The sequence below is a fragment of the Mercenaria mercenaria genome, chromosome 11 (assembly GCF_021730395.1).
Source record: "Mercenaria mercenaria strain notata chromosome 11, MADL_Memer_1, whole genome shotgun sequence".
NCBI classification, from domain to species: Eukaryota; Metazoa; Mollusca; class Bivalvia; order Venerida; family Veneridae; genus Mercenaria; species Mercenaria mercenaria.
In genome coordinates this window covers 30,239,925-30,265,817 of record NC_069371.1, presented here as the reverse complement: position 1 = coordinate 30,265,817, position 25,893 = coordinate 30,239,925, and the positions used below count along the sequence as shown (strand labels likewise).

The 25,893-nt window shown below is 34.6% G+C and overlaps 2 protein-coding genes across 3 annotated transcripts in view; both read left to right on the top strand.

The window, feature by feature from the left end:
* The window catches only part of LOC128546497 (uncharacterized), a 31,074-nt gene extending 20,913 nt beyond the window's left edge, over window positions 1-10,161 (top strand). For both annotated transcript variants that reach the window (XM_053517056.1, XM_053517054.1), the window contains 5 exons: window positions 68-3,226; window positions 3,492-3,647; window positions 4,298-4,345; window positions 4,811-4,898; window positions 5,539-10,161. In XM_053517056.1, coding sequence (XP_053373031.1) covers window positions 68-3,226; window positions 3,492-3,647; window positions 4,298-4,345; window positions 4,811-4,898; window positions 5,539-5,797 — 3,710 coding nt within the window. In that variant the 3' untranslated portion in view covers window positions 5,798-10,161. The remainder of the gene's footprint in view (window positions 1-67; window positions 3,227-3,491; window positions 3,648-4,297; window positions 4,346-4,810; window positions 4,899-5,538) is intronic.
* Window positions 10,162-22,446: 12,285 nt separating this feature from the next.
* LOC123548052 (uncharacterized) lies at window positions 22,447-25,325 on the top strand. Its single transcript, XM_053518011.1, has 3 exons — window positions 22,447-22,781; window positions 23,348-23,565; window positions 24,036-25,325. Exons 1-3 carry the CDS (start codon window positions 22,482-22,484, stop codon window positions 24,778-24,780), a joined length of 1,263 nt encoding a protein of 420 aa, XP_053373986.1. The 5' UTR covers window positions 22,447-22,481; the 3' UTR covers window positions 24,781-25,325.
* The last annotated feature ends 568 nt before the right edge of the window (window positions 25,326-25,893 follow it).

Genomic DNA, 25,893 nt, shown 5'->3' with positions numbered 1-25,893 from the left:
AGATTAAGTCAAAGCAGTTTGTATTAACACATAATAACAAAGAATGTTCTTATATTCTGTAAATTAGGTAAGAAAAAGAAATGCGGTAGGAACGAATATGCAGCTGGAATATTTGGAACGGTTTCACTTTTGGACATCAGACCATTTAAAACTATTGAAATTTTGAAAGGTATTAGACTGTCGGACGAAATAAATCTATTCATAGAAGTAGAGTCTTACCAAAGTCAGAACGATGAAATGTCCCGAATATTTAAGGAAAGTGTAGAGAATGGTTTAAATAATATACTTACACTTCTGCAGCAGAATATTATTTCAGTATTCGGCAATACTACTGACACCGTTGCCAATTTGATCACTGAAATAATGCAGGCACAAAAAGCTATCGTTGATGATCTGTATAAACACACTGAGTTTACATCAAAAATGGAAATAATTGAAAGCATTTGGCTGAAAAGGAAAGCGTTTAAAAACTCAATTAGCAACTTAGTTATTCAGTTGAGCGAACAATACGACCACGTCGAAGAAATTATAAACACTTTCAAAGAAGATGTTCAATTAGAGATGACAAAAATAGAAAGAGCTCTGAGTAAAGCTCTAGAGCAATCTGCCAGATCATTGTCAAGGTCACTAGAAAATACGATAGGTATTGGATTTCAATATAAAGGATCTTTGTCTTTTGAATATGATTTTCTGAAATTTAAGCAGGAGTTAATCACGGTGGAAGTTGCTTCTTCATCTGTTTCTTTAGGAATATGCGGCAGATTTTATAAAGTATATGAATTAATAGAAGGTGAAAATGCAATCCGATTCTACGGTGAAGTCGATGTTGGTTTTCCCTTAGGGCTTCTGTTTGAAATTCCTGTTGGAGTAGGTTTTGGTATTGCCCTCAACGAGGAATTCGCCTTAGAAAAGCTAAGAGGTAAATTTATATTACAGGTAACTGTAATTTTCACACCTTTTATTGGATTAACTGTAACTGTTGATTTGTTCATAAGTAATAACGGAATGTATGCCTATTTCGAAGGAAATTTCTTACTTGGTCTTTTCTACGTACAAATAGACATCGGTGCAGAATTTGGGCGGAACTCAATATATGACTCAATACATCTTGAGGGCCGATTTGTTTCACCTGAAGAAAAAGACATTGCCAGTAACCAATTAGAAAAACGCAGTGATTCAGGATCGCAGTCATTTTCCGACACACTTGAAATAACTATTCGAAATTTGCTGACAGACATTGGTGAAGCAGCTAACAAAAGAATTGAAGAAGCGCAAAGGTACATATCAGGAGCTCAGGAAGATTTTGTGAGAGCCAAGAGCTGGTTGGAAGATAAGAAAGCAATTCTACGCGATGCAAAGGTAAATTTTGATACAGCAGTTGCATTCTTAGAGCGGAAAAGGGAACAATTAGAAAACGCAAAGAAAACCTTTGAATCATTTAGCGACAATCTAAAAGAAGCCAGAGACAAGGTTGACCGCTTATGTTCCATCAGAAGTTGTGGACACATTTGCATTCCAGGTATTTCATGTTACTGGTTGGGTTGTAGTTTTGACAGCTGCATGATATCTTTAGAGGATCCGATATGTGTAGCTCAGAACGTGATATGTGCCACAGTTCGCGCTGTAGCATTTGCAGCTTATGATGCTGCTATTGCTGCATTGCAAGCACCATTAATCGCTCTTGATTTGGCTAAACAAGCAGTTTGGGTCGCACAAATTGGTGTTGATAGCTCAAGTATTGTACTGAAAATTGCTGAGGCTACAGTTGATATCGCAAAATTGGGGCTAGAAGCTGCAAAACAAGGACTTGAGCTGGCGAATCAATCACTTGATGTTTTAAAACAAATTGTGAATACAGGGTTAAAAGTGTTTGCATTCGTTCTTGATCTTGGCTTGCATTTAATAGCTGTAAAAGATTGCGAGTTTAGTGTTGATATTGAAAGGACCGTTATTCCAATTATAGACGTTTCATTGAAGGTTAATGTATTTCAAAGCGGATGGATTACAGTAAGACTACGTATTAACTTTCTTAATCCATTCCAAAGTATTTGGCATGCGGCAAAATCTTTAGTCGATCAACTCCTAGAAAATATTAACATACTTATTAGGCGAAAAAGAGATATTTCATTTGAATATTTGAAACACATACATCCTTACATTCGAAATGCACGAGCATCAAATGTCTCGGAAGAAAACAGCCAGTGGACAGACTTTACAATAGATGTTACAAACACTTCAGAATACGACAACCTAACAAAAGCAGAGAGATATGATATCCCACCCGACGAAGATTATATACAAAGAGTTAATATTTACGCACGAAAGTGTGAGAAATTCACAAAAGTACAAACATTTATCGAGATAGCCGTCGGTCATATTACTGATGTTCTAACCACATTTAGTAATATTACAGAAAAGCTTCAGAATAACATCGACACATTTGATGCCTTCTCCATCGACTCATTTCAAAATATCAATGCCTCGGAAGCTGGAATTAATCAAGAAACAGCTTATAACGAGTTCAACTTAACCTACGATGCATTGCATTCTGCAATTAATGATACTGTAAGTAGCTTTTCAAACAGTTCAATTGTCAGTGGCTTCATTTCATTGAAAAACGAATCGGTTTTGATGATGGAAGAACAAAAGAAAGCGGTTGAGCAATTTAAGTTCATACATGAATGGAGCATTGCAATGGAGGAACAAATTCCACTACTTTTTCAAACTGACGAATGCGTAGACATGGTTGACTGTTTTCAGTTTAGCATTTATCTGTTATATGAATTATTATCCTCCGAGGACTCGATGAACCAACATCATGATGATATAATGAATGCAGTTTCAGGCTTTGAATCGGTGTTTCTGGAAATGCTGAACGGAACTAATGCTGAAATTTCCAGTTTGCAAAATCACAGTGCTTTACTAGTTGAGCATTCAATAATGATTTCACATTTGAATTACACTTGTCTAGAGCCCCCAATAATAACTTCCAAACCAGACAATGTCACAGTGGTTAGTGGTAATGATGTCATTCTGTCCATCGAGGCAAAAGGTGGTGGAAATTTAATTTATTGGTGGTTCTTTGGTGACAAAATCATTGCCCGTAAGGATGACGGAGTGCTTATTTTGAAGAATGTCTCGATGAAGGATGCTGGTTACTATCACTACGTTGCAGGAAACGTAATTGCAAATTTCACATCACCAACATTTTTGCTGTTCGTTACCGGTACGTAAACGTTAGAAATATTCAACGCTTGAAATTTTGACTACTGGTTTATCTTTAAAACAATAATTATTGATGGTACTTTTTGGCTATTTGCACCACTTTTCGAACAATATGAAAAAGTTGTTAGTAATATATCGCAGTTGCAATAATATCGAGTCAAGCAAGCATATCTTTTTTATGCAACCTCGTTACATTTTTAACATATGCTTGACATGCATTTACTCTAAAGAAAGTCAGCGTTGTTAAGTAAATGCTTCAACTTCAGAACAATGTGTGCCTGGTAGAAAAGAGGTCCATGGTACATGCGTTTTGTGTGAAATAGGGTACTACCAACCAAATCATGGAAAAACAGAATGTTTCCCGTGTCCACCAAAACATACCACGGCTTATAATGGTTCATCCAAAGATTCCGAGTGCATTGGTAAACTATTCAAGTAACATTGTATTATCATTAATTAGTTACAATTAAAAACAGTGTCACTTTCCAGTAACACTAACATTGACATTTACTTTAAAGCAGCATGACTCCAGATCGTTCGACAAAAAAATTTTTTTTTTAGATATCTTGAAATAAATGCTATATTTCTTAAGAAGGCTTTAAAACTTAATTACTGACAAACTTTATTTTACGGAAACACATGAGAATTTGCTGTTTTTACTACTTTTTGCGAGATGAAAATTAAAAAGCATTTGTCACGCTTTTACTCCAGGTAAACTGTCTCCATTATAAATATCTATATTTTGAAGTCATTATTCACTACTTCAGCTATAGCGCTATTGGTTACGACGACGGGAAAATATCTTTATTGCCGCAGCGGTCCGGGGTTCGATTCCCGACGCGGTCATCTTTTTTTCTTGATTTGGAACTTTTAAAATATGTTAGAAACAAAAATTTACATTCAAATGTTCATAATATTGCCAAACTTCAATTTATCCAAATCTGGAGGCATGCGGCTGTAAGTTTGCATTCATGTTTAATCCATTACAAAATAATATGCTTATTTACTTCCCTTGTAATTGAGACTGTTTATGAAATAGAGTATAACAAGTTTTCTTTCTTTCTGTTGTAAGAAACACCTGAAATTTCGGAGCGTCATACAGAAGACAGCAGGGTCATGTGTAAGTATCATTCATTTGCGTCCACGCATTATTTTTGATTTTATATGTACGTGTGTTACGACCACGTCTATTTGAAACTTATTAACTGGTAACATATGTAACAACACTGTAAAATTTAAAGGTGCAAAATATGATTACAAACGGCATCGTAGTCGAAATTGAAAAGTAATAACAAAATGGCAACATATATGTTTATAAACCCAATGTGACAATATATGTAACAACGTGTATTCGTATTTCATTTTAACGTTATCATCATTCTCATCATGTTATCATCAGTATCATTGTAATTATAAGTAAGTATAAGAAAATGAATCGGTCACTTTGTTAATACCCTACAGCAAAACGTTCTTCAAATTTTAATATAGGATTCGTTTTAAAAGGAATTGATTTTTCATGTACTAGTATCATTAAAAACATCTTTTATGTAAGATATAGATATGCTTTCTTTAATATTTTCGATAGACACAGTGGCAATTTCCTGTGGATCCGCTGCAGTGGTACTAATACTTATCACTGTGCTAACATTCGTGTGTGTTCGCTTCAAGTTGAGGTTTGTACTGATTTATATTATATTTCTCAAAGGACATTATAAGCCCATTGAATTTCAAAGATCTCTGATTGTTTTGTTAAAGAAGAGTTTGTCTCCGTTCGATAATATTTTACATCAAGAGAAAGTATCAAAATTGCATTCATAGCTTAAAGAACTCGTGAATTCATATGCAATGGAAAAAGTAGTCAAAATATTTAAAATAGCCACATATAACGGAAAATATCATCTCAGATTTAGGATTATCACATACCATGGGAAATAGCTGTCTCTGATGAAGCCTAACCATGTGTCAGAGTTAGAATTATCACATGCCTTAGGTTAAAAAGCTGTCCCAGATTAAGGATGACCATATGCCGTGGAAAAAGCTTTATCATACTACTAATCCTTTAATTCTCTGAAATCGGCCTGCCGTGTAAATCTTGTGACTTCCTTTTCCATTTGCAATCATTAGAGAATATCGTATAATAAATCTTTTTAACTGTTTGAAAAAAAGAACCGATTTAAAATAAGATATAATACGGGAGTTACAATGATAACGCATGTATGTTAAAAAAATAATAAAATAAAAAACATGCCTCCTTTTGTTTCCTCCCCTATAACCAAACTATCAGAGTTATTTTAGTCATTATTTTTACCTCAGGCATAAGAAGAAAAAAGAACAAGTGACATCGGATAAGTTGAAGAATACTGCGAAGAATGATGAGGCTGTTGTGTTGCAGAAACATGCTTCTTTTGTCGAGTTAAATACAGATGTGAAGGCTCATGAAGATGTTGTGTTGCAGAAAGATGCTCTCGTTGTAGAGTTTAATACAGATGTGAAGGCTGACGAGTCTGTTGTGTTGCAGAAACATGATTCTTTTGCCGAGTTAAGAACAGATGTGGAGAACCCGGAAAACTAGAAAACGAAACTAAGAACATATTGTGTAGAAACAGCTTAAGGCTCAATTTAAAGTGTGCTGTGTTGACCTTTACATTTTGCTTAACATTTCTACTACGTTTTATGAACTAGGTTCATTTCCATCTTTGTTTTTCTTTTCGTAATTCATAAGAGCTGCTGTATGTGAGTAATTATAAACGAAAGTGTATTCAGATACGATCGTGACTTTTGTTGAAATAAGAAACATCCTTTATAGTTTATTCTACCATGTTCTGAGTCTAATTTTAACTTTTTACATTTGTCTACAGTAGCCGTTGTACTCTGTGGGCCGATTGGTTTCACTCAACCCGGGACATGCCGGGCACGTGAGCGACAAAAAACTATTCTCGCCGGTTTATTAATAAACAAACGTAGAAGCGAATAAAAATATAAATTTACATTTTTGATGATTTTGTATTGCGGCCTGTTCCAAATAAGTTAGCAAAATATTTCTTGCGGTATATTTCTACCTTTACTGGTATTAACCCCAAATTTTCAAACATCTATCCGACTTTATATCGCGAAAATATATTATTTGCCGCTTTGCCTATCTCGCAAGACCGGTGCACATCGGCGTACGCCGGATAGTGCCGGAAAACTAAAGGAACACGTACACCGCAAAAGTGAAACGAATTGGCCCTATGTTGTAGGTTGGCGCTGTTGTAAAGTCACCATCCGGAACCCGCGGGTGATGTATATGTTCTCCGTGACGGTTGGACAAAAGACAGTTTGTCTAAAGTTATTCGTCCTTGACCTCTGACTCCTGTAGGAAAGTTGTCAGTTTCTTGGGTAGAACTAGTCAGTACTGGTACAGTATCTAGCAACAAGTGTCTGGTTTACTGACTTAAAGAAAAATCATATGAAAAAAAGCGTCGTCCGTTCACAATTTCATGTGAACACAATAGAAACCACATTTTGCAAGTGATTTTAATAAAACTTGCACAAAACTTGTATTGGCAAACTATATCGGTTTCTTTCGAACACTGGCCAGATCCCATCATGGGTTCCAGAGTTATGACCCCACAAGGGCCAAAATATGGTATTTTTGTCTTGAGAACACTATAGAGATCACATTTTGCAGTCATTTAAAAACAACAAAAAAAAAAAAAAAAAAACAACAACAACAACCCCGCCCCCCCAAAAAACAACAACAAAACAAAAACAAACATCTTGCACACAACTTGTATTGGCATAATGTCTCGATTCCTTTCAAAAACGGACCAGATCCCATCAGCTTTAACAACAATAGATCTTGGATTCCATAATGAATCCGGTGGATCCAATCATAGGTTCCGGAGTTACGGCCCCTGACTGACCCCTGAAAGAGTCACAATTTGTTAATTATTACCTTTTGAACACGATAGAAGTTACACTTAACATTAGATTATAACCACACTTAGATACAACTTAAGTCACAATAAAATCTCAGTTCCTTTCTAAAATCGGCTAGATTCCATCATGGGTTCTAGAGTTACAGCCCCTGAAAGGGGCAAGAGTTTCTATGTTGGCCTTTTCAGCCATAAAGAGGTTTCATTTATACTTTGAACTGATACAAACTTGCACAGAATGTTTATCTTGACGATCTCTAGGCCAAGTTCGAAACTGGGTTATGTGGGGTCAAAAACTAGGTCACCAGGAAATTCAAAGGGAAAGATTTTTAACACCCTAGAAGCCACATTTTTGATCCTAGCTTCATGAAACTTAGTCAGAATATTTATCTTGATAATTCCTATGCCAGATTTAAAACTGGGTCATATGGGGTCAAAATCTAGGTAACCCGGTCAAATCAAAGGTAAAGCTTGTTAACACATCCTAAGGCCACATTTATGACCATATCTTCATGAAACTCGGTCAGAATGATCATCTTTATGATATATTACTAGGCCAAATTTGAAACTGAGTCATGTGGAGTCAAAAACTAGGTCACCCGATTAATTCAAAGGAAATGCTTGTTAACACTCTGGAGGCCATATCTTTGACTCTGTCTTCATGAAACTTGGTAAGAACGTTTATCTTGATGATTTCTTTGCCAAATCCGAAACGGGGTCATGTGGGGTAAAAGACTAGATCAACACCCAAATCAAAGGAAAAGCTTTTTAACACTGTATAACACTGTAGAGGCCACATTTATGACCCTATGATGATTCCAAGACCAAGCTTTACAGGTGAGCGGTATAGGATCATCATGACCCTCTTGTTGTAATATATTGTCACTTAAACTGTATTTCTTAATATTTACAGTGTACTTATGCACATGTTCATATCCATTTAAATTGCTTTTATATAGATTGTTTATAGAGTATATTACATGAGTGTCTTTTCATATTGAACTTGTTAAACGAGTTGGATAAAATAATAAAATGCGAGGCTCTGCAGAGTATTTATCAATTACATTCATCGGGTTTAATAAATTCAGTGTGGAAATACACAACATTTTGTGTAGTATTCTTTTATCACATGTAAGCTTTTCATGCTGAAACGTCATTTTTTTTTCTTTCTTTACCAATTTGACACTGAGTAAATTCGACCAACGTCAAAGCTTTATTACACTAATGTAATACCAGAACTTTGTAATGGCTTTATTTCACTCCCACCACGTCAAATTAAGAAATAATATATCTCATTAAGTGATTTGTCGCTGAATAAATCATTGTTTGGAGTTCAGATGTGGAGAAATTATCTCACGAGGGCGCATCTGAACGACAAACAATGATTTTATTCAAGAGCAAATCATTAAATGGGATATATAAGTTCGATTCTAACACGTTACGGAGGACTTTAAAGTACATCCTTAACGGCATTCATTAAATATGTGACAGTTTTCAATCGGTTTCTTTTCCAGCGAGCCGTTATGCCGTTAGACGATATGACGTAATAATTGTGACGCCAGAACAGTGAATTGTTGTATAATAATTCAATGTTTTCAGCCTTCTTTGTTTAAATGAATCGGATCGTGTTAGAATATGTGATAAAGCATCTTATAAGCAGATCTACACATTCATTGTTTTATATTATTTTCTTTATAGATCAATACATGTTGTTTTATTCATCTGTTTGTTTTATATAGAAATTGTATCAATACATATTCTTTATTCAATCATGTTGTATATATTTTTATCAGTATACAGTGAAAATGATTTGTAACAGAAGACAATTTGTTTGTAGGAATTTTCAAACTTAAAGGGATATCCAGGGATTTTTTTAGGAAAAAATTAATTCCATGATTTATTTTTAATATTGTACTTACTCATTTCAAAGAAACAGAAAGTGCTAATTTTATTGTATATGCTTTAGTTAATCAATATGCGACTATATGTGAAGACGCGAAAGCATGCAACAAATCTTCTTATTAAGAATCTAGCTATAAATCCCTCGTCATTTTGTTTTATCATTACTAAAAAAGATATACGGAAATAGAGAAATGTAGAATATGGTGTTTTATAGCAAAATTTAGTGGATACCTTTCCCTTGCACATGTATATCATGTTAACAATCTCATGTGAACTGCGCACGCAATCATCAGTATCTTTTGTTACTACGCATGCCAATAAAATGAGAGAAATATCATTTATATTTTTCTTCACCGACTGTTCCACCTGTATATCCCTTCAAGATCAACTGAATATTAGTTAGAGGTGTTTTGTTTTAATATTAAATTGTATATTTATATACACAATTGTAGTAAAAAATGTAATCAGAAGTAAATATATCACCGGACGTCTTCCACGAGGCGTGCTCAAGGCATTTGCAGAACGTTCATTTTTGTACATATTATTTTGAATTACGACACAAATGAGCCGTGCCATGGGAAAACCAACATAGTGGGTTTGCGACCAGCATGGATCCAGACCAGCCTGCGCATCCGCGTAGTCTGGTCAGGATCCATGCTGTTCGCTTTTAAAGCCTATTGGAATTGGAGAAACTGTTAGCGAACAGCATGGATCCTGACCAGACTGCGCGGATGCGCAGGCTGGTCTGGATCCATGCTGGTCGCAAACCCACTATGTTGGTTTTCTCATGGCGCGGCTCAAATGTCTTTACCATGCCTTTTGGAAAGTGGAAGTGAGATTATAGGCTGGTCAATTCATTGTTGTTTTTCAGTAAGTTTATATCATACAATCATGAGTTTTTACATTTTCCATAATTGATCGAAACCAAACTTTGTTAAATACTAAAACTTTGGAAGCATAGAATGCATCCAAGCAAAGTGAGAGCAGACTCAGTTTGATTTAGTCTGTTCACGAGAGACTACAAAACTCATAGTGAATGTAAATATTAAATTTTATGTGGATCTGTGTTCGCATTTGACATATATATATTCCCATTTTAATATAATATCTAAAATCACTTTTCTTGTTTTATCTTTATTTCGAATAAAGTTTTCAAACATGCCTTTTTAGATGTGAAAAATCTATCAAATCTATATTTCGTCGGGGGATGGTCGTGTGTCTCTAAGTTTATTCTAAAATGAATTTGACTCTTATCTGTTCCTTTGAGCGGTAAAATACCACTGCTTTTGTCGTGTTCGTTCACTATGTTTCTGATGCTCCTGTCAAAAGATGATCGCTTGCTAACAACAGGGATTTGTCAGTTCTAAAGGAACACTGACTGCCTTTGTACATAAAAGTATCATTTTTATGCGAACACATTCGTTTGTCTGACATTATACTAATATAAGACTGCAGCAAAATACTCTGGAAACGTTGTTATATGTTGGGGAGACTACGTTGTGCAAATAGCTAGTATACGTGTGTGTGTGTTCAGGTTAAGTGTCTTTTTCAACAATTTGTCAGTCATACAAGCGACTTGTCTACTTGTAGCAGTGAGAATAATGCCCAGTTTTACAGTGCTGCCTTACTGGAATATCACGCCCTAGACACGTGATACGATACTCTACTCAGTCTCATTATAATGACACCAGGCTGACCAGTCCTCGAACTATCTTCAAAAATGCTGAGCGCGTCAAGAGAAGAAGCTACTAGTACAATTTTTCATGTCTTTGTTATGACGCGGCCAGGGAGCGAACCTCGACCTTCACTTCAGGCGGCAGCTCTGCCACTAGGCTACCGAGGCGTTGTAATATATATGAGTCTTTAAGGCAGTGACCTCCAAAGTTTAGTTAAAAAATGATCTTTCTTTCAAAATGAAGTTTGGTAATATTATGAACATTTAAGTATGAGTTTTTGTTCCTAAACTATTTTAAAATGGCAAATCAAGAAAAAAAGATGACCGCGTCGGGAGTCGAACCCAGACTGCCGCGACAATAAAAAAATTCCGCTGTCGTTACCAATAGCGCTACAGATAAATGTTTAACCGCGTTAATTATAGATATTTATTATCGAGGCAGTTTACCTCCAGTAAAGCGTTACAGATTCTGATGTGTTTCCATAACATGTAGTATGTCAGTAATTAAAATTCAAAGCATTCTTAAGAAATATAGCATTAATTTCCAGATATCTAAAAAATATTTTTGTTGTTGTTGTCGTACGATCTTAAGGTCAGTGCCTTTAAAACGACTGATACGCAAAAATATGATTACATTGACACGCACTTGTTTTGTAAAATGTAATTGACACTTCATGACTGGATATGTATTAGTGTAATAATCTGTCTACTTTGCATTTTTTGGCCTCCAAAATAAAAAAAAGATGAAAAATAAGTCTCACCATTTAACACATACAGACTTAAAAAATAATATAATAACAAACAATTTGAATTTGCGAGCAAAGGACTGCTTGGAGAACCAGAAAAAAAGGCGCTGCGAAAAGAGTAGTCAGGCCACAGGTAAATACATAGTCATTTCATGCATTTATCTTACTTAATGACATTCTATGATTTGCCCTTGAATCATTATTCACGAGGGTAAAGTTACTTTGTCCAAACATTGACAAGACAAAAATATATTTATACAAACTAGCGGTAGTCGCTTTGTCTGTTTTGCATAGCCAAGTCAAATCTACTTTCCCTTATATTTCACAATAAAAATCTAAAACATGATATACATTTATCTCTTTAAAGAAATACCAGATAGACTTCAAGAGAATTATTGATTTAAAGCTGCTTTCCACAGTCTAATTAAATTTCGTTATAGAAAAAAAAATTCTACTTGTACGTGGTCAAATAATTCTGGTTTCATTAGTGAAACATTGATAATTGTTAAATGTTACCTTTAAGCTAGTTGATAGAGGATATTTGTTTTTGTAAGCAGATGCAGTATTTTAAAGAGTGACATAACCACGAGCTGGTATTCATTAGTAAAAGATATTTTGATCTTACTGGTAAAACAAACAAATGTTATGTATATTTCATGTCTTTTCATTTTTTAACCAAATATAAACCATCTATTATTTATGTACACTCGGAAATATGTTTTACCTTTTTCTCTATAAAATTAGCACACATGTTGTAATCTAGTATTTCAAAAGTTCACTAAAAGCATAAGAAATATATGACTGGAATCTAATAGATACCGTTTGATAAATCTTGTTAAAAACTGGTTAGTTTTACCCTGATATTTCTTTCCAAGAAAATAAGACAATACCATTGATATCATACATCATTGTAAGGAGCTCCTATTGTGGTAATAAAAACCTTTAATGTTTCATTTTATCTTGACAGGGTATTTCAATACCCCTGTTCCTCTGACAATAAGCTGCTGTCTGGGGTATTCATCACCACTAGTGATAGGTCTTGCTGTTTCTAAACTATCTTAAAAATATCAAATCATGAAAAAAGATGCCCGAGACGAGAATCGAGCCCGGATGGCATTAACTTCAGATACCTAAAAAGTCTCCTTTTTGCTGTCATACGATCCGGAGGCCAGTGCCTTTAAACGGCAAACAGAAGCTCCGTGTGTGCGTTCGTGTCGGGTATAGGAGGGGATGTAATGTGGCAGTTGGTGGGAATTGGGGAGGGGGTGGGGTGCGGCAGCGGTGATGTAATGATAAGGCACAAGAAACTGAAAGTGAATTGAAGGGTGTGTGAGGTGGCGGTGAGTAATGTGGATTGCAGCACCTTTATTCCAAGTTTTAAGTCAATATCTGAAATAGATTTGAAGTTATGCGGTGAATACTAAATATAATGGACAGATTTGAACTCGATGTGTGACCTTGACCTTTGACCTACAGACCAAGTTCATGTGCTGTGCACATCATCTTATCGCTTCCTACCTATATGCCAAGTTTGAAATAGATCTAATACCTTGAGTGTTTATTTCAAGCTCTGCACACAAAATTTTACAGACAGACTTGACCTTGCTGTGACCTTGACCTTTGACCTACATAGTTGGTTTATGCACTCTGTGCATTGTCTCATTGCTACCTACATATATGCAGAGCTTGAACTATGAATGGCAAATTTGACATTTGAGCTCCATCTGCGCCCTTGACCTTTGACCAGCCGACCTGCTTCATGTGCTTTGCACGTTGTCTAATCGCCACCTACCTATATGCCAAGTTTAAAGTAAATACCCTTAACTGTTATAAGTTATATTCCGGGGTCAAATTTGACCTTTGACCACATCGTCTTATTGCAATCTACCAACAAGCCATATTTAAAGTCAATACCTTGAATGGTTATTGAATTATTCTCTGGACACGAATATGACGGACAGACGTTCCTGCATATGGGTATTTATGTGGCTACTATTTTGTTCTCTCTATTGTTTTGTTTAGCCACATAAAAGAAAAATAGCCACATAAAAATCTTACGAATTGAATGACTTCAAAGAATAAGTTACCTGTTGTTCTTATAGCCACCTAAGTATGCAAATGTGGGCTCGGACGGACGCACATGCCATCACATGATATACATACCTTTTTTTCCAAAACGAGTGTATAAAAAAGCATTTTTTCATGCTTAATTTTTGTTCTAAAATCATTTCTCTTTCGCAATTGTGATTTTGTCTGATTTTAACAATGGGATAATTACCTTTTTGCCCATAGAATTCCCTTGAAGCCTTTTAGAAAAATCACTGGCACCAGAGTAATGAGCAGCCCTGTTAATGTCACATGTGATCTAAATTTTACTAAAATCTTTCCAAACAAATTACGAAAAATTACACAGAGCATAATCAAAAAGCTATTTTCTGTAAAAACAAACAAACAAATATTTATTAATCGTATTGAACGATTTCGTTCAATGTGGTGCTCGTTTTCATCGGTCAAACAAGGATCCGCAGTTCAACATTTTGAACACATTATGTTTATCTACACAACTGTGTAATTTCCGTAGTTTTTCCGTAATCCTTAAATTTCTTTCACTGTAACTTCTTCCGTTTCCGGGTTACTACGATTGTAGAAAGCACTGTGATTGGCTGATTTGAAACAGTATACGAACGGAAAATAAAAACAAATAAAATAATTCTCGATTCTATATTGCAAGTAAATAATGAATGAAAGTCCTGATGAAATACCAAGCTATGATGAACATACACAATGCTTAAACAGTTTATTGTGTTCTTATTGTAAACAAGATGTATATGGAAGTTGGTGATACATAATCTGAAGGTCACTTTAGGTGAACCAGAATTCAGAAGTGAGGCAAAATGACAGAAAACAGCTGAAAGAGAAAAAACGATTAAAAGTCATCATTAAATTCAACTTACTGATTACAGTAAGTGACATTGTTTTGAAGATAAATATAAGGTCTTTTAACGCGATTGAATAGCAAATCCTTGTTTGAACGAAGACAACGAGCATCAAATGGGACACGTGTCAAAATCGTTCAATACCATTAGTATATTAATAAACAGTATATTGCAGGTTTGTCAGAAAATGGCTGTTTTGATTATGCTCTGAGTAGTTTTTATGTTGATCGTTTGTTTTGGATTAAATACCGTTTTTCAACAGTATTTCAGTTAACCTTACCAGTGTTCCAAGATTCTGTACCAGTACAGACCTGTTCTCCGCAAGTAGCTACCAACTTCCTCACATGAATCGGATGTGGAGGACGAATGATTTCAGACACACTGTCTTTTATCAAATCGTCATGGAGAACATATGCCTCGCCCGAGGATCAAACTCACGACCCCGCGATCCGTAGATCTACGCTCTCCCTACTGAGCTAAGCGGGCGGACACACATGTGACATTAACAGGGCAGTTCATAACTCTGGTGCCAGTGAGAAGGATGTACATTTTATATCTTAATATGAATCATACAGTAATTTCCTCTAAATCATTGATAATACAATGTTGGTTTTGATTAAACTGCATATTTTGAAATCGAAGTATTAATTTTACATCAATTAATGTGAAACAGATGAGAAAAAAAACAATGTTTAGCTTACTCCATTTAATCATATAATGCTTTACAGCCAATCAATGTAGGAAATGATACGATTTAACTTATTATTGTGTATTATTTCAGACAGACAGACACACACACAGATATATAGATCGGTCGATAAATGGATAGATAGATTCTTTATCATCCATATACATCCGAGCTGCAATTACTACGCAACTTACACATATACACAATTTAACTTGCCTTCTACAAGTTTCTTGCATTTCTATTGGTCAATAAACGTCATGTGCAGACACGATATATTCCATATCCTGCTTGTAATTTTCCGATATGAATTTTGATTAAAACAAAATGGAGTTTCAAGACATTTCTGACATCGTGAAATCTGATGATTTTCGAAAGGATGGAACATAAGTTTTTTGTGCTTCTGATCAAAACCAGTTCATAACATGTATAACTGAGCTTTTGTGTTTTGTGATTCGGTCAAAATACAGTTCATTGTGCATTTTATTGCTGGTGTTAATCAACTATAAACAAAACGTGATTTCATAAACAAAACAAATATCATGATAGAATGATTCCTGTCTGCACTGTAAGTTTGTAAGTAGCTTGTTAATTTACAATTAACAGTTCCATTATAACATTACCCATCAGTTTGATAGTATTTAGTCTGTGTCATTTTATGACCACTTTCCGTTTGATTCTTTAATTACGATTTATTCTGCAAATATTGAAGTGTAGAGTTGTAGGCAAGATACGGATTTTGTTAAATAGTAATGTCCAAGTTCGAAGCTCTCGCCTGATATGGATTTCCTCGACAGCGTATATCCCGTATCCTGTCACCAACAAGCTGTGTAACTAATAATACCCTTTTGCACTAAAATGTAATCAGAAATAAATATATCACCGTACGTTTTGTACATATTATTTTTTATTATGACACAAATGTCTTTATCATGCCTTTTGGAAAGTGGGAGTGATATTGTATGCTGGTCAACTCGTTGTTTTTCAGTTTATATCAATCAATCAACAATGAGTTTTGACATTTTCCATAATTGATCGAAACCAAACTTCGATAAATACTAAAATTTATAAAAAGATTCTTTGGAAACATAGAATGCATCCAGGCAAAAAATCCTCAGAGTTTATGTTCCTTTGACGTCCTCATTCGGCCTAGATGATAGAAGTAGTTTATACTACTTTATGAAATACGTTCTACAACTTTTATTAATCACTCTCGGCACCTCATTCCAGATATAATCCATCGTCACGAGGGTGTTAGAGATAACAGACTAGTAAATATGTTCAAAACCTGGTACACCTCTGCGAGAATTGCATCCACAGCGAAATACTTGACAGGTGCAGAAACGACTAAAATTGGTACGATTGATTTTGACCAAAGCATTAACTAATCAATGTTTATTTTCAAAACAACCTTTTTCCGGAAGTAGGTCACAGAAACTGGTAGGTCACTATATATCTCTCTTTATTTGATCCCTTTGACCTAGAGGCTAATATATTGGCACACTTGACATATAACATCTTCTGAATTGACGATCGGGTTATCACAACCTTGCATTCACTTTCTAGTTTAAATTTATCAAGAAATGATCTAAAACATTTTCAAATGCTTGTTTTGATTATTATATTTTTAAACAAAAATCGAATTAGAAAATGTGGAACATTTAACGCCATGTAGATTTCCATTTCCTAGCTATATATGTGGTTTCCATTTTCGAGTTTTATGCTTCCAGTTGCGTCATAATGTGAATATAATTATACAGAAAGTGAGCCACACACCTTCTTTACCAACTGCAGGTACTCGTTTTCGCCCGGCTTAACCATGATGTCCATTTGAAAGATGTATAGGCATTGGATTGGATTGATAAAATACCACAGCTTGTGTCGTAAGCGTTCACTATGCTTCTGATTCTACTGTCAAAGAAGATCGATTGCTTGCCACAGCGGTTTGTCAATTCTAAAGGTGCACTGGCTGTGTCTTTGTACATAAAAGTCTCATTTTTATTCGAACATATTTGTTTGTCTGACATTCTACTAAGCTACACGTTATATGCGGTATAGAAGACAAGCCCCTATATTCAGCTTGCGCTTCAGAAGCATTTACCACCAGAAACGATATTACAACAATGTGATAGAGATTGGGTAGAGCCGAAAATGGAATTATATTACAGACGTTTCGAAAAGTAAAAAACATCTTCGATATTTTTTAAAATATCTCTTAAATTAAAGGACCCTTTATTATGCAAGCCTATTTCAGTAAGACAACTTACTTCTAACTCGTTTTCATATACCAATATATTCAACATCCTTTATCAACTTCACTTCAAAAAGAGCAACTCTGTCCCTCCTAGTTCTCACCATCAACAATATACAGAATAAAGAATAATACAAATTAAAGTTTGCCGATTTAGCAAATGATTGCTTGAAAGAATGTTTACTGATTTGACAACTTCTGAGCATTAGTAAAACCAATAAATATATCGGCGCTACGAAAAGGGTAGCTCGGCCACTTTAAGCAAGGTCATTGGTTTTACTGCATGACATACTATGTTCAATTAACATTTGACCAGTGACAAGACAAAAACATGCGATTCAAATTGAGGTCGTTTCATATTCCTTTATAAAAATCTAAAACATGATAAAATCTTAGCTCTTATAAAAATATGCCTGTTAGACTTCAAACGAATGCTGTTTTTTTGAAGTTTGCAAAAGTTGTGTTAATGCAATGCTATCCTTTAGAGACTGTACAAGAGTTTTTCGCGTACTTGTTTTTGTAAATATAATTCATGATGTTGTTTATTTCATATTTGTTGACTACCTGATGAAGACAAACTAAATTGTCGAAACGTTGAAAAAAATGGAGTTTGCCTTGTAGTTCTCCCATTCCTTGTAAATATAATGGAACTTATACATGCACCGGTATCGAGTAAAATGTAAACAATGGACTTTAGTCTAGGAATCATTGGAATGAATTAATGAATGACAGTTTATCTAAGTCACAATACTGATTGACAGCGAATGCTTATGACTGTGTGTTGCAGAAAGGTATTTAGTTTGTAACTGTAATGTTCTTTCGATTAAAAGTTGTTGAAATTTGGACAAAGTTCGCTGTCCTCGCCGTTCGCTTGCTGCTTCTAAAAGGGCAGATATAAAATATGTGGTGTAAGTTATATTTCACTGGTACTGCCAGTTAGTAAGTTCATACTCTAAAAACCACGTCAGAAAAATCTGGGCAGTTTTCTTCAATTAAAAATGTTGGAAAAAGTAGATAATAGTTGATACGTATCTGGCCAACAATGGACAATATTCACAAAATCATCCAATCATGCAGACTTTTTACAACGATTGCATATATCATTTTCATAATGTTGAAAAAGCAGGTTCTAATAACGGCTAACACGGATAATATAATATTATCCAGCAAATTTTATAAAATGAACAATCAAGGCCATCAAGGATAAATCAATGCATCCCACCAGATTCTGATAATAAAATCATCAACTTACATATTTGTGTAATTTCAATAAATAAGGAAGTAATGGCTATTGCGGATAAGTATGATATTATCCCGCAAATTTTATAAAATGCACACTCATGGCTACCAAGGATAACTTAATGCATCCGACCAAATTCTGATAGTACATTCATCAACTTACATATCTATGTAAATCCAATATACAGGAAAGTAATGGCTACCAAGGATAAATTCAAAGTTATCCCGCCAATTTTGTAAAATGCACAATCATGGCTACCAAGGATAACTCAATGCACGCCACCAAATTCTGATGGCACAATCATCAACTTACATACTTGTGTAATTCCAATACACAAGGAAGTAATGGTTACCACGGATAAATTAAATAAATTCCCGCTAATTTTATAAAATGCAAACTCTGATAACACAATCATCAACTTACATACTTGTGTAATTCCAATATAAAAAGAAGTAATGGCGACCACGGATAAATTTTAATATTATTCCGCCAATTTAACAAAATACACAATCATGGCTACCACGGATAAATTTAATATTATCCCGCCATTTTCATAAAAAGAAAGATCATGGCTACCACGGATAAATTTAATATTATCCCGCCATTTTCATAAAATGAACGGATAAATTTATCTTATCCCGCCAATCATATAAATACACAGTCATGGCTACCACGGATAAATTTAATATTATCCCACCAATTTTACAAAATACACAATAAAGGCTACCACGGATAACTTTAATATTATCCCGCCAATTTTACAAAATGAACAATCATGGCTACCACGGATAAATCTAATATCATCCGCCAATTTCACAAAATGAACAATCATGGCTACCACGGATAATATAATATTATCCCGCCAGTTTTACAAAATCCACAGTCATGGCTACCACGGATAAAAACATTATCCCGCCAATTGTATACAATTCAAAATCATAGCTTCCACGGATAAGTTCAAATATTATCCCGCCAATTTTATAAAATGAACAATTACGGCTACCACGGATAAATCTAATACTATCCCGCCAATTTTACAAAATACACAGTCATGGCTACCACGGATAGAAAATTTATCCCGCCAATTGTATAAACTTTATAGAGACTGATAGTGGTGTTTTTAATCGCCAAGGGAAGCATTAATTCTTCTTTTTAGATATATAATTTTTATATCTTTGTAAAGAGGAAAGAATGACGAACACTTCAATAGGATAATAAATATTGTGTGTTCATTCTAATTAAAACAATATTTGTTCAAACTTTTTTTCCTTCTTTGTTTCTATTGGAAAATATCAACCAGATAAAAATCGATATCGCCCAGCCAGGTGATTTCAAGGGGGATAATTTTACCGATAAGACGGCAAATTTTACCCTATTGTTGATCATGATCCAAATGATAAGTTCAAATATTATCCCGCCAATTTTTCAAAATGTACAACTAATGGCGACCACGGATAAATTTAACATTATCCGGCCAATAGTATAAAATTCAAAATCATGGCTACCACGGATAAATTCAATATTATCCCGCCAATTTTACAAAATGAAAGATCATGTCTACCACGGATAAATCTAATATATTAACGCCAATTTTATAAAAATGTACAATCATGGCCACCACGAATAAATTTTATATTATCCGCCAATTTTACAAAAATGAACAATCATGGCTACCACGGATTATTCTAATATTATCCCGCCATTTTTACAAAATGCACACTCATGGCTACCACGGATAAATTAATCTTTATCCCGCCAATTTTATAAAATTCACAATCATGGATGGCTACCACGGATAAATTCAACATTATCCCGCCAATTTTACAAAATGTACAATAATGGCTACCACGGATAAATTTAACATTATCTCGCCAATTTTACAAAATTAACAATCTTGGCTACCACGGATAATTTCAACATTATCCCGCCAATTTTACAAAATGCACAATAATGGCTACCACGGATAAATATTATATTATCCCGCCAATATTACAAAATGCACAATCATGGCTACCGCGGATAGATTTAATATTATCCCACCAGTTGTATAACATGCACAATAATGGTTATCACGGATAAATATAACAATCCCGCCAATTTTTATGAAATGCACCATCATGGCCTCCAAGGATAACTCAATGTATCCTACCAACTTCTGGATAGTACAATCATCAACTTACATAAATGTGAAATCCTAACATACAAGTATGTAATTGCTACCACGGATAAATGTGATATTAACCCGCCAATTTTATAAAAATGCACATTCATGGTTACCAAGGATAACTCCATGCATCCACCAAATTATGATAGTACAAACATAAATTTAGTAGTTATATATATAATTCCACATATAGCTACCACGGATAAATATAATATTATCCCGCAAATGTTATAAAGTGCATCATCATGGCTACCAAGGACAACTCGATGCATCCCATCAAGTTCTGATATCACAATTATTAACTTAATATTTGTGAAAATCCAATAAACAGGGAAGTAATAGCTATCACGGATACCACAAAGCTATCCCGCCAATCCAATAAATAATTCCATTAAATGTACACTGCCGCCAACTGTAAATATGTACAAGAAAACACATGTAACAAACACAAAATGTGAACTATCTAAGATATAATCCGGTTGCAACATATTTATATAAACAATTGCCGCTGTAAACTCCATTTCACAATTGTCATTCTTGATTAGCTTATCTCCCTGAGGCCGATATCGTAACATACCTACTGCGGCGATAAAAAGAATTATGAAGAACATTATCTGATCTTATCAAAATCACACTAGCATGGAGTCAATTGAAATCATGCAGGCTCGTGTGTAAATAAGGAAAACTTACAAAATCATCGATGTTTGAACAAATATCTTTATATCCAGTTAGTTCCGGAATGGACTAATATATTCACTTAGAATTATTCACAAATTTAACACATCTGTTACGTTTAATAATTATTAAAAATTTTGATTTTCTTACTTTCTTTTCACATATAAACACAATAAATGCCAATAAATAGAGATACCTTATTAACAAAGAACATTAACATTAGTAATACTTTAAATTTACATACATTTCAAACATGGATACGAAAGTTGTGGATAAAGTAGAGTGAATTTGTGACATTTACATCCATCTTTGAAGAAATATATGAAATCATTTCTATTAATTTATTCATTTATGCAGCATGTGTTTTTGTGTTAATTTTATCCATGTGTATATAGCCTGCGATGTACGTGTACGAATATTTCAACCTTCGAAAACTTAACTGGCATTTCGTCGGAACTGATATGTCAGAATCAGAATGATACTGATTATTGTCTTCATTTACAGAAAGATCACTGACAGACGACTCGTTAGAAAAGCCAAATTATACAGTATGAACAAAAAAGCGGAGTTCGTCTTTTTTATTTCCTTTACACGCCTGCAAAATTACAAACATTTATTTTAATAAGGGAACTAACTATTTACACAATTAATAATTATAACATCTAACATCTAAAAATAATAGGCAATACGTAAATTAATTTTGCTTTAATTGTCAAGATTATCAAAATTTAACAAATACGTGACGAAATCAGCATGATCCCGGTGCCGCGCTACAGGTATAGAAAATATAACGCCTATAGTCGCAATTCGGCCTCAGGGAGTTAATTAGATAATCAAATTGATTTATCAATTCAGTCAAAATATTGACAAAACATCATACTGCGATTCTATGACCAGTTTGACACTATTGTCCTTTACGATAACTAGGTAAGCTCCCTTGATAATTATCGTTCTTAGAATCAATTAAGTGCGCATGCGTGAGATTAACGCCCACACTTCCGGGGATTATCCGTGTGCATGATCTTTGACTTGCTCTGTGTAAACATTGAGATAAAAAAGATAACAATGAACGTATCAGTTGATCAAATACGGAAACAACGGAAATATTGTTGTATATGTAAGGGAGAATATAGAGGACAATTTGTTGATGGAAGAGTTGTATCTTTACACCGGTTTCCACAAAATAAACGACTGAAACGTGTTTGGATTCAAAGGTGCAGAACAGTCATGAGAACCTTTGTGTGGAACGAACATAGACGACTATGCAGTACACACTTTGTTGGATATCGTGGGCCATCGTTAGAACATACATTACCGTCCTTATTCCCGACAGAAAATGGAAGTACTAAAGAATTTACTTCACCGGTATGCATATTTTACGTACAGTACTCCACCCACTTATTGAATATTTTCATACTCGTAGGCCTGTTTAAATTATTGCTGTGTTTAATGCCGACACAAGTATATATCAAATGGTGAGTTTCCAGCTTGTTATCGTATTACAAGTCTGTGTACCCATTAATTTTACAATAACATTGACAAACAGTCATATTAATCTGAAACAGAAGAAGTCTGCTGAAATTATCGAATAAACCATTAGTCGTAAATATGTACAGGCCATCTCTTTGTTGAAGCGATGTTTACAAAGAAAATGTGTAAGTGGCCCGGTGCCATATTTTTCAAGAGCATCGAAATATCATGTGTTCGAATGTCAAATTGATGCCCACCGTGAGGCTGTACCGAACACTTTTTTACATGTAATTATTTACAGTGCATGTAAATAAAAGGACATGAATAGAAATTTTGACAGAAAATATATACGCAGTATGTACATCATCTGAATGGTACCCGCGGGTATTTTTTTTATATATAATTTCATGACAGACACAAGGACTTGCATTATAAAATGTTATCTTTGAAATGTTTTTCAGAAACTGGATGAAAATCAGATGGTGATGGAGATAGATGATAATGAGGGTATGATGGGCGGAAACAGCCAGTGCGACATTATCCAAGATGAAAGCCGATCTACATCTGACTCGGACGGCCACAACACTGTTCATGATGCAGATACGATGATGGACGTATCTGTTTCCCTTCATGAGTACTGTGCAAGTCCAGTGGTCAGATCTAGGAAAACCGGGATCAGGTAGTTAATTAGTGATAATATCTTACATGCACGAAGCACTTCAATAATATTATTTGTAAGGGTCAAGTTTGTAGGCAATTAAAAACCACATAGGTGCCAGATGAAAGTGAGAAGTCTGAGGTCTGTTGTTGGCAAGGGTATTTTCTTACCAAAGTTGCAACATTCAATTACATGACACATTTTCATGCACATTGTGAATAAAGACAACAAATCGGACAACGGTAGCACTAGCTGTTCTTTTTATTACCTATCAACATTAAAAAATTGATACAAGGTATAACATTTCCATTTATATTTCCAGATTATCTTATACTACTGGTATAAAAAATGTGAATGGTCTGTTCATTTTAAATGACTTGCGAAGAAAAAATGTAACAAACATTTTCATTACTAAGAATAGTTTTGCTTTACAATATTATTTGTATCTTTTCTGCTGTAATGAACTTATCATTTTGAAATATTTATTTCAGATCTTCTTATGTTCAGACCTATCCAGACTGCAAGATGCAAAAAGTACAGACAGATTTGGTTGAAGTAAAACCATTGGTTGATGCCTCAACACAAACAGAACATTTAAACGAGGACAAGGGTGTTCAGTGTAGACTGCCAAATTTAACATACCATGATGTTAAAAACAATGATGATACGGTGTGTTTTTATACCGGTATACCGAATGCAAAAGTGTTTGATGCTTTATTTGACGAAATTAAGGACGAGGCAGAAGAAAGGACATCAAGGAGACAGTTGAATTACAATCCAACGCAAGGTGGAAGGCCACGTATTCTGACAGTTATTGATGAGTTTTTCATGGTGCTGATGAGACTTCGATTAGGACTGTTACTGGAGGACCACAGTTTTCGTTTTGGAATCTCGGCTACACATTGCAGTGACATATGCAATCGATGGATTGATTTCTTGGCAGTGCAGCTCTCATTTTTGGTACAGTGGCCATCAATGGATGTTAATAAAAGGAACATGCCAACAGTTTTTAAGGAAAAATTTCCAAAAACACGTATTATAATCGACTGTACAGAAATATACACAGAAACACTAAGTTCATTGAAGTTGAAATCTTTGATGTACAGTGATTACAAGTCTCATATAACATATAAGGCTCTTGTAGGAGTAAGTCCAAATGGAGAAGTTACTTTCGTGTCAGACCTTTGGTGTGTAGCATCAGTGACAAACAAATTACAAAAGAAAGCGGATTGTTAGATTTATGCAGCGAGGGGGATGCAATAATGGCTGACAAAGGGTTTACCATATCAGATTTAACAACGCCTAAGGGAATAGATTTGATCATTCCACCTTTCAAGAGAAAAAAGCAAAAGTTTGCGAAAAGGGAAGTCCTTCTCACAAAAGACATTGCTACTTGCAGAATTCACGTAGAAAGAGAAATGGAACGCATAAAAAACTTTAGAATTCTTTTAGGTAATATTCCAATTACAATGGCAGCTCATGCATCAAAGGTTTTTAAGATTTGTACATTCTTAACAAATCTGCAGCCATCACTTGTGCAAAATTGATAGGAATGAAATATTTCATAGAACTCTGCTGTTAAGGTAGACTAGCTGCTAGACTATGAAATATATTTTAATGTTTATTTTTAAAATTGTGAATGTAGCCAGTCTATGTCCTATATCATATATGATAATATAACAAACAGTTCTCAGTAATAATCACTAAAATAGGCTCGCATTTGTCACTATCACATAAATAAAAAGAAAAAACTACGAAAGTTGAAATTTTGTGACACATTTTTATTAGCTCGACTATTCGAAGAATAGAGGAGCTATCCTACTCGCCCCGGCGTGGGCGTGGGCGTGAGCGTCACACAAATGTTAAAGTTTGCGTACCACCCCAAATATTTTCAAAGTCCATTGAGATATTGCTTTCGTATTTTGCATACTTGTTAACCATCATAACCCCAATCTGTAAAAAGGAGGAGGCAACTCTATCAAGCATTTTGACTGAATTATGGCCCCTTTTCGACTTAGAATAAATGTTAAAGTTTGCGTACCACCCCAAATATTTTCAAAGTTCATTGAGATATTGCTTTCATATTTTGCATACTTGTTTACCATTATGACCCAGTCTATAAAAAGGAGGAGGCAAGTCTATCAAGCATTTTGACTGAATTATGACCCATTTTCAACTTAGAATAAATGTTAAAGTTTGCGTACCACCCCAAATATTTTCAAAGTCCATTGAGATATTGCTTTCATATTTTTGCGTACTTGCTTACCATCATGACCCCAGTCTGTAAAAAGGAGGAGGCAACTCTATCAAGCATTTTGACTGAATTATGGCCCCTTTCCGACTTAGAAT

What these genes read in the sequence shown, in the direction of transcription:
- LOC123548052 (XM_053518011.1), top strand. Translation starts at nt 22,482, where the DNA reads ATGAACGTATCAGTTGATCAAATACGGAAACAACGGAAATATTGTTGT. An exon ending in CTAAAGAATTTACTTCACCG is followed by an intron (nt 22,782 to 23,347) that starts GTATGCATATTT and finishes AATGTTTTTCAG; the next exon opens with AAACTGGATGAAAATCAGAT. An exon ending in TCTAGGAAAACCGGGATCAG is followed by an intron (nt 23,566 to 24,035) that starts GTAGTTAATTAG and finishes TATTTATTTCAG; the next exon opens with ATCTTCTTATGTTCAGACCT.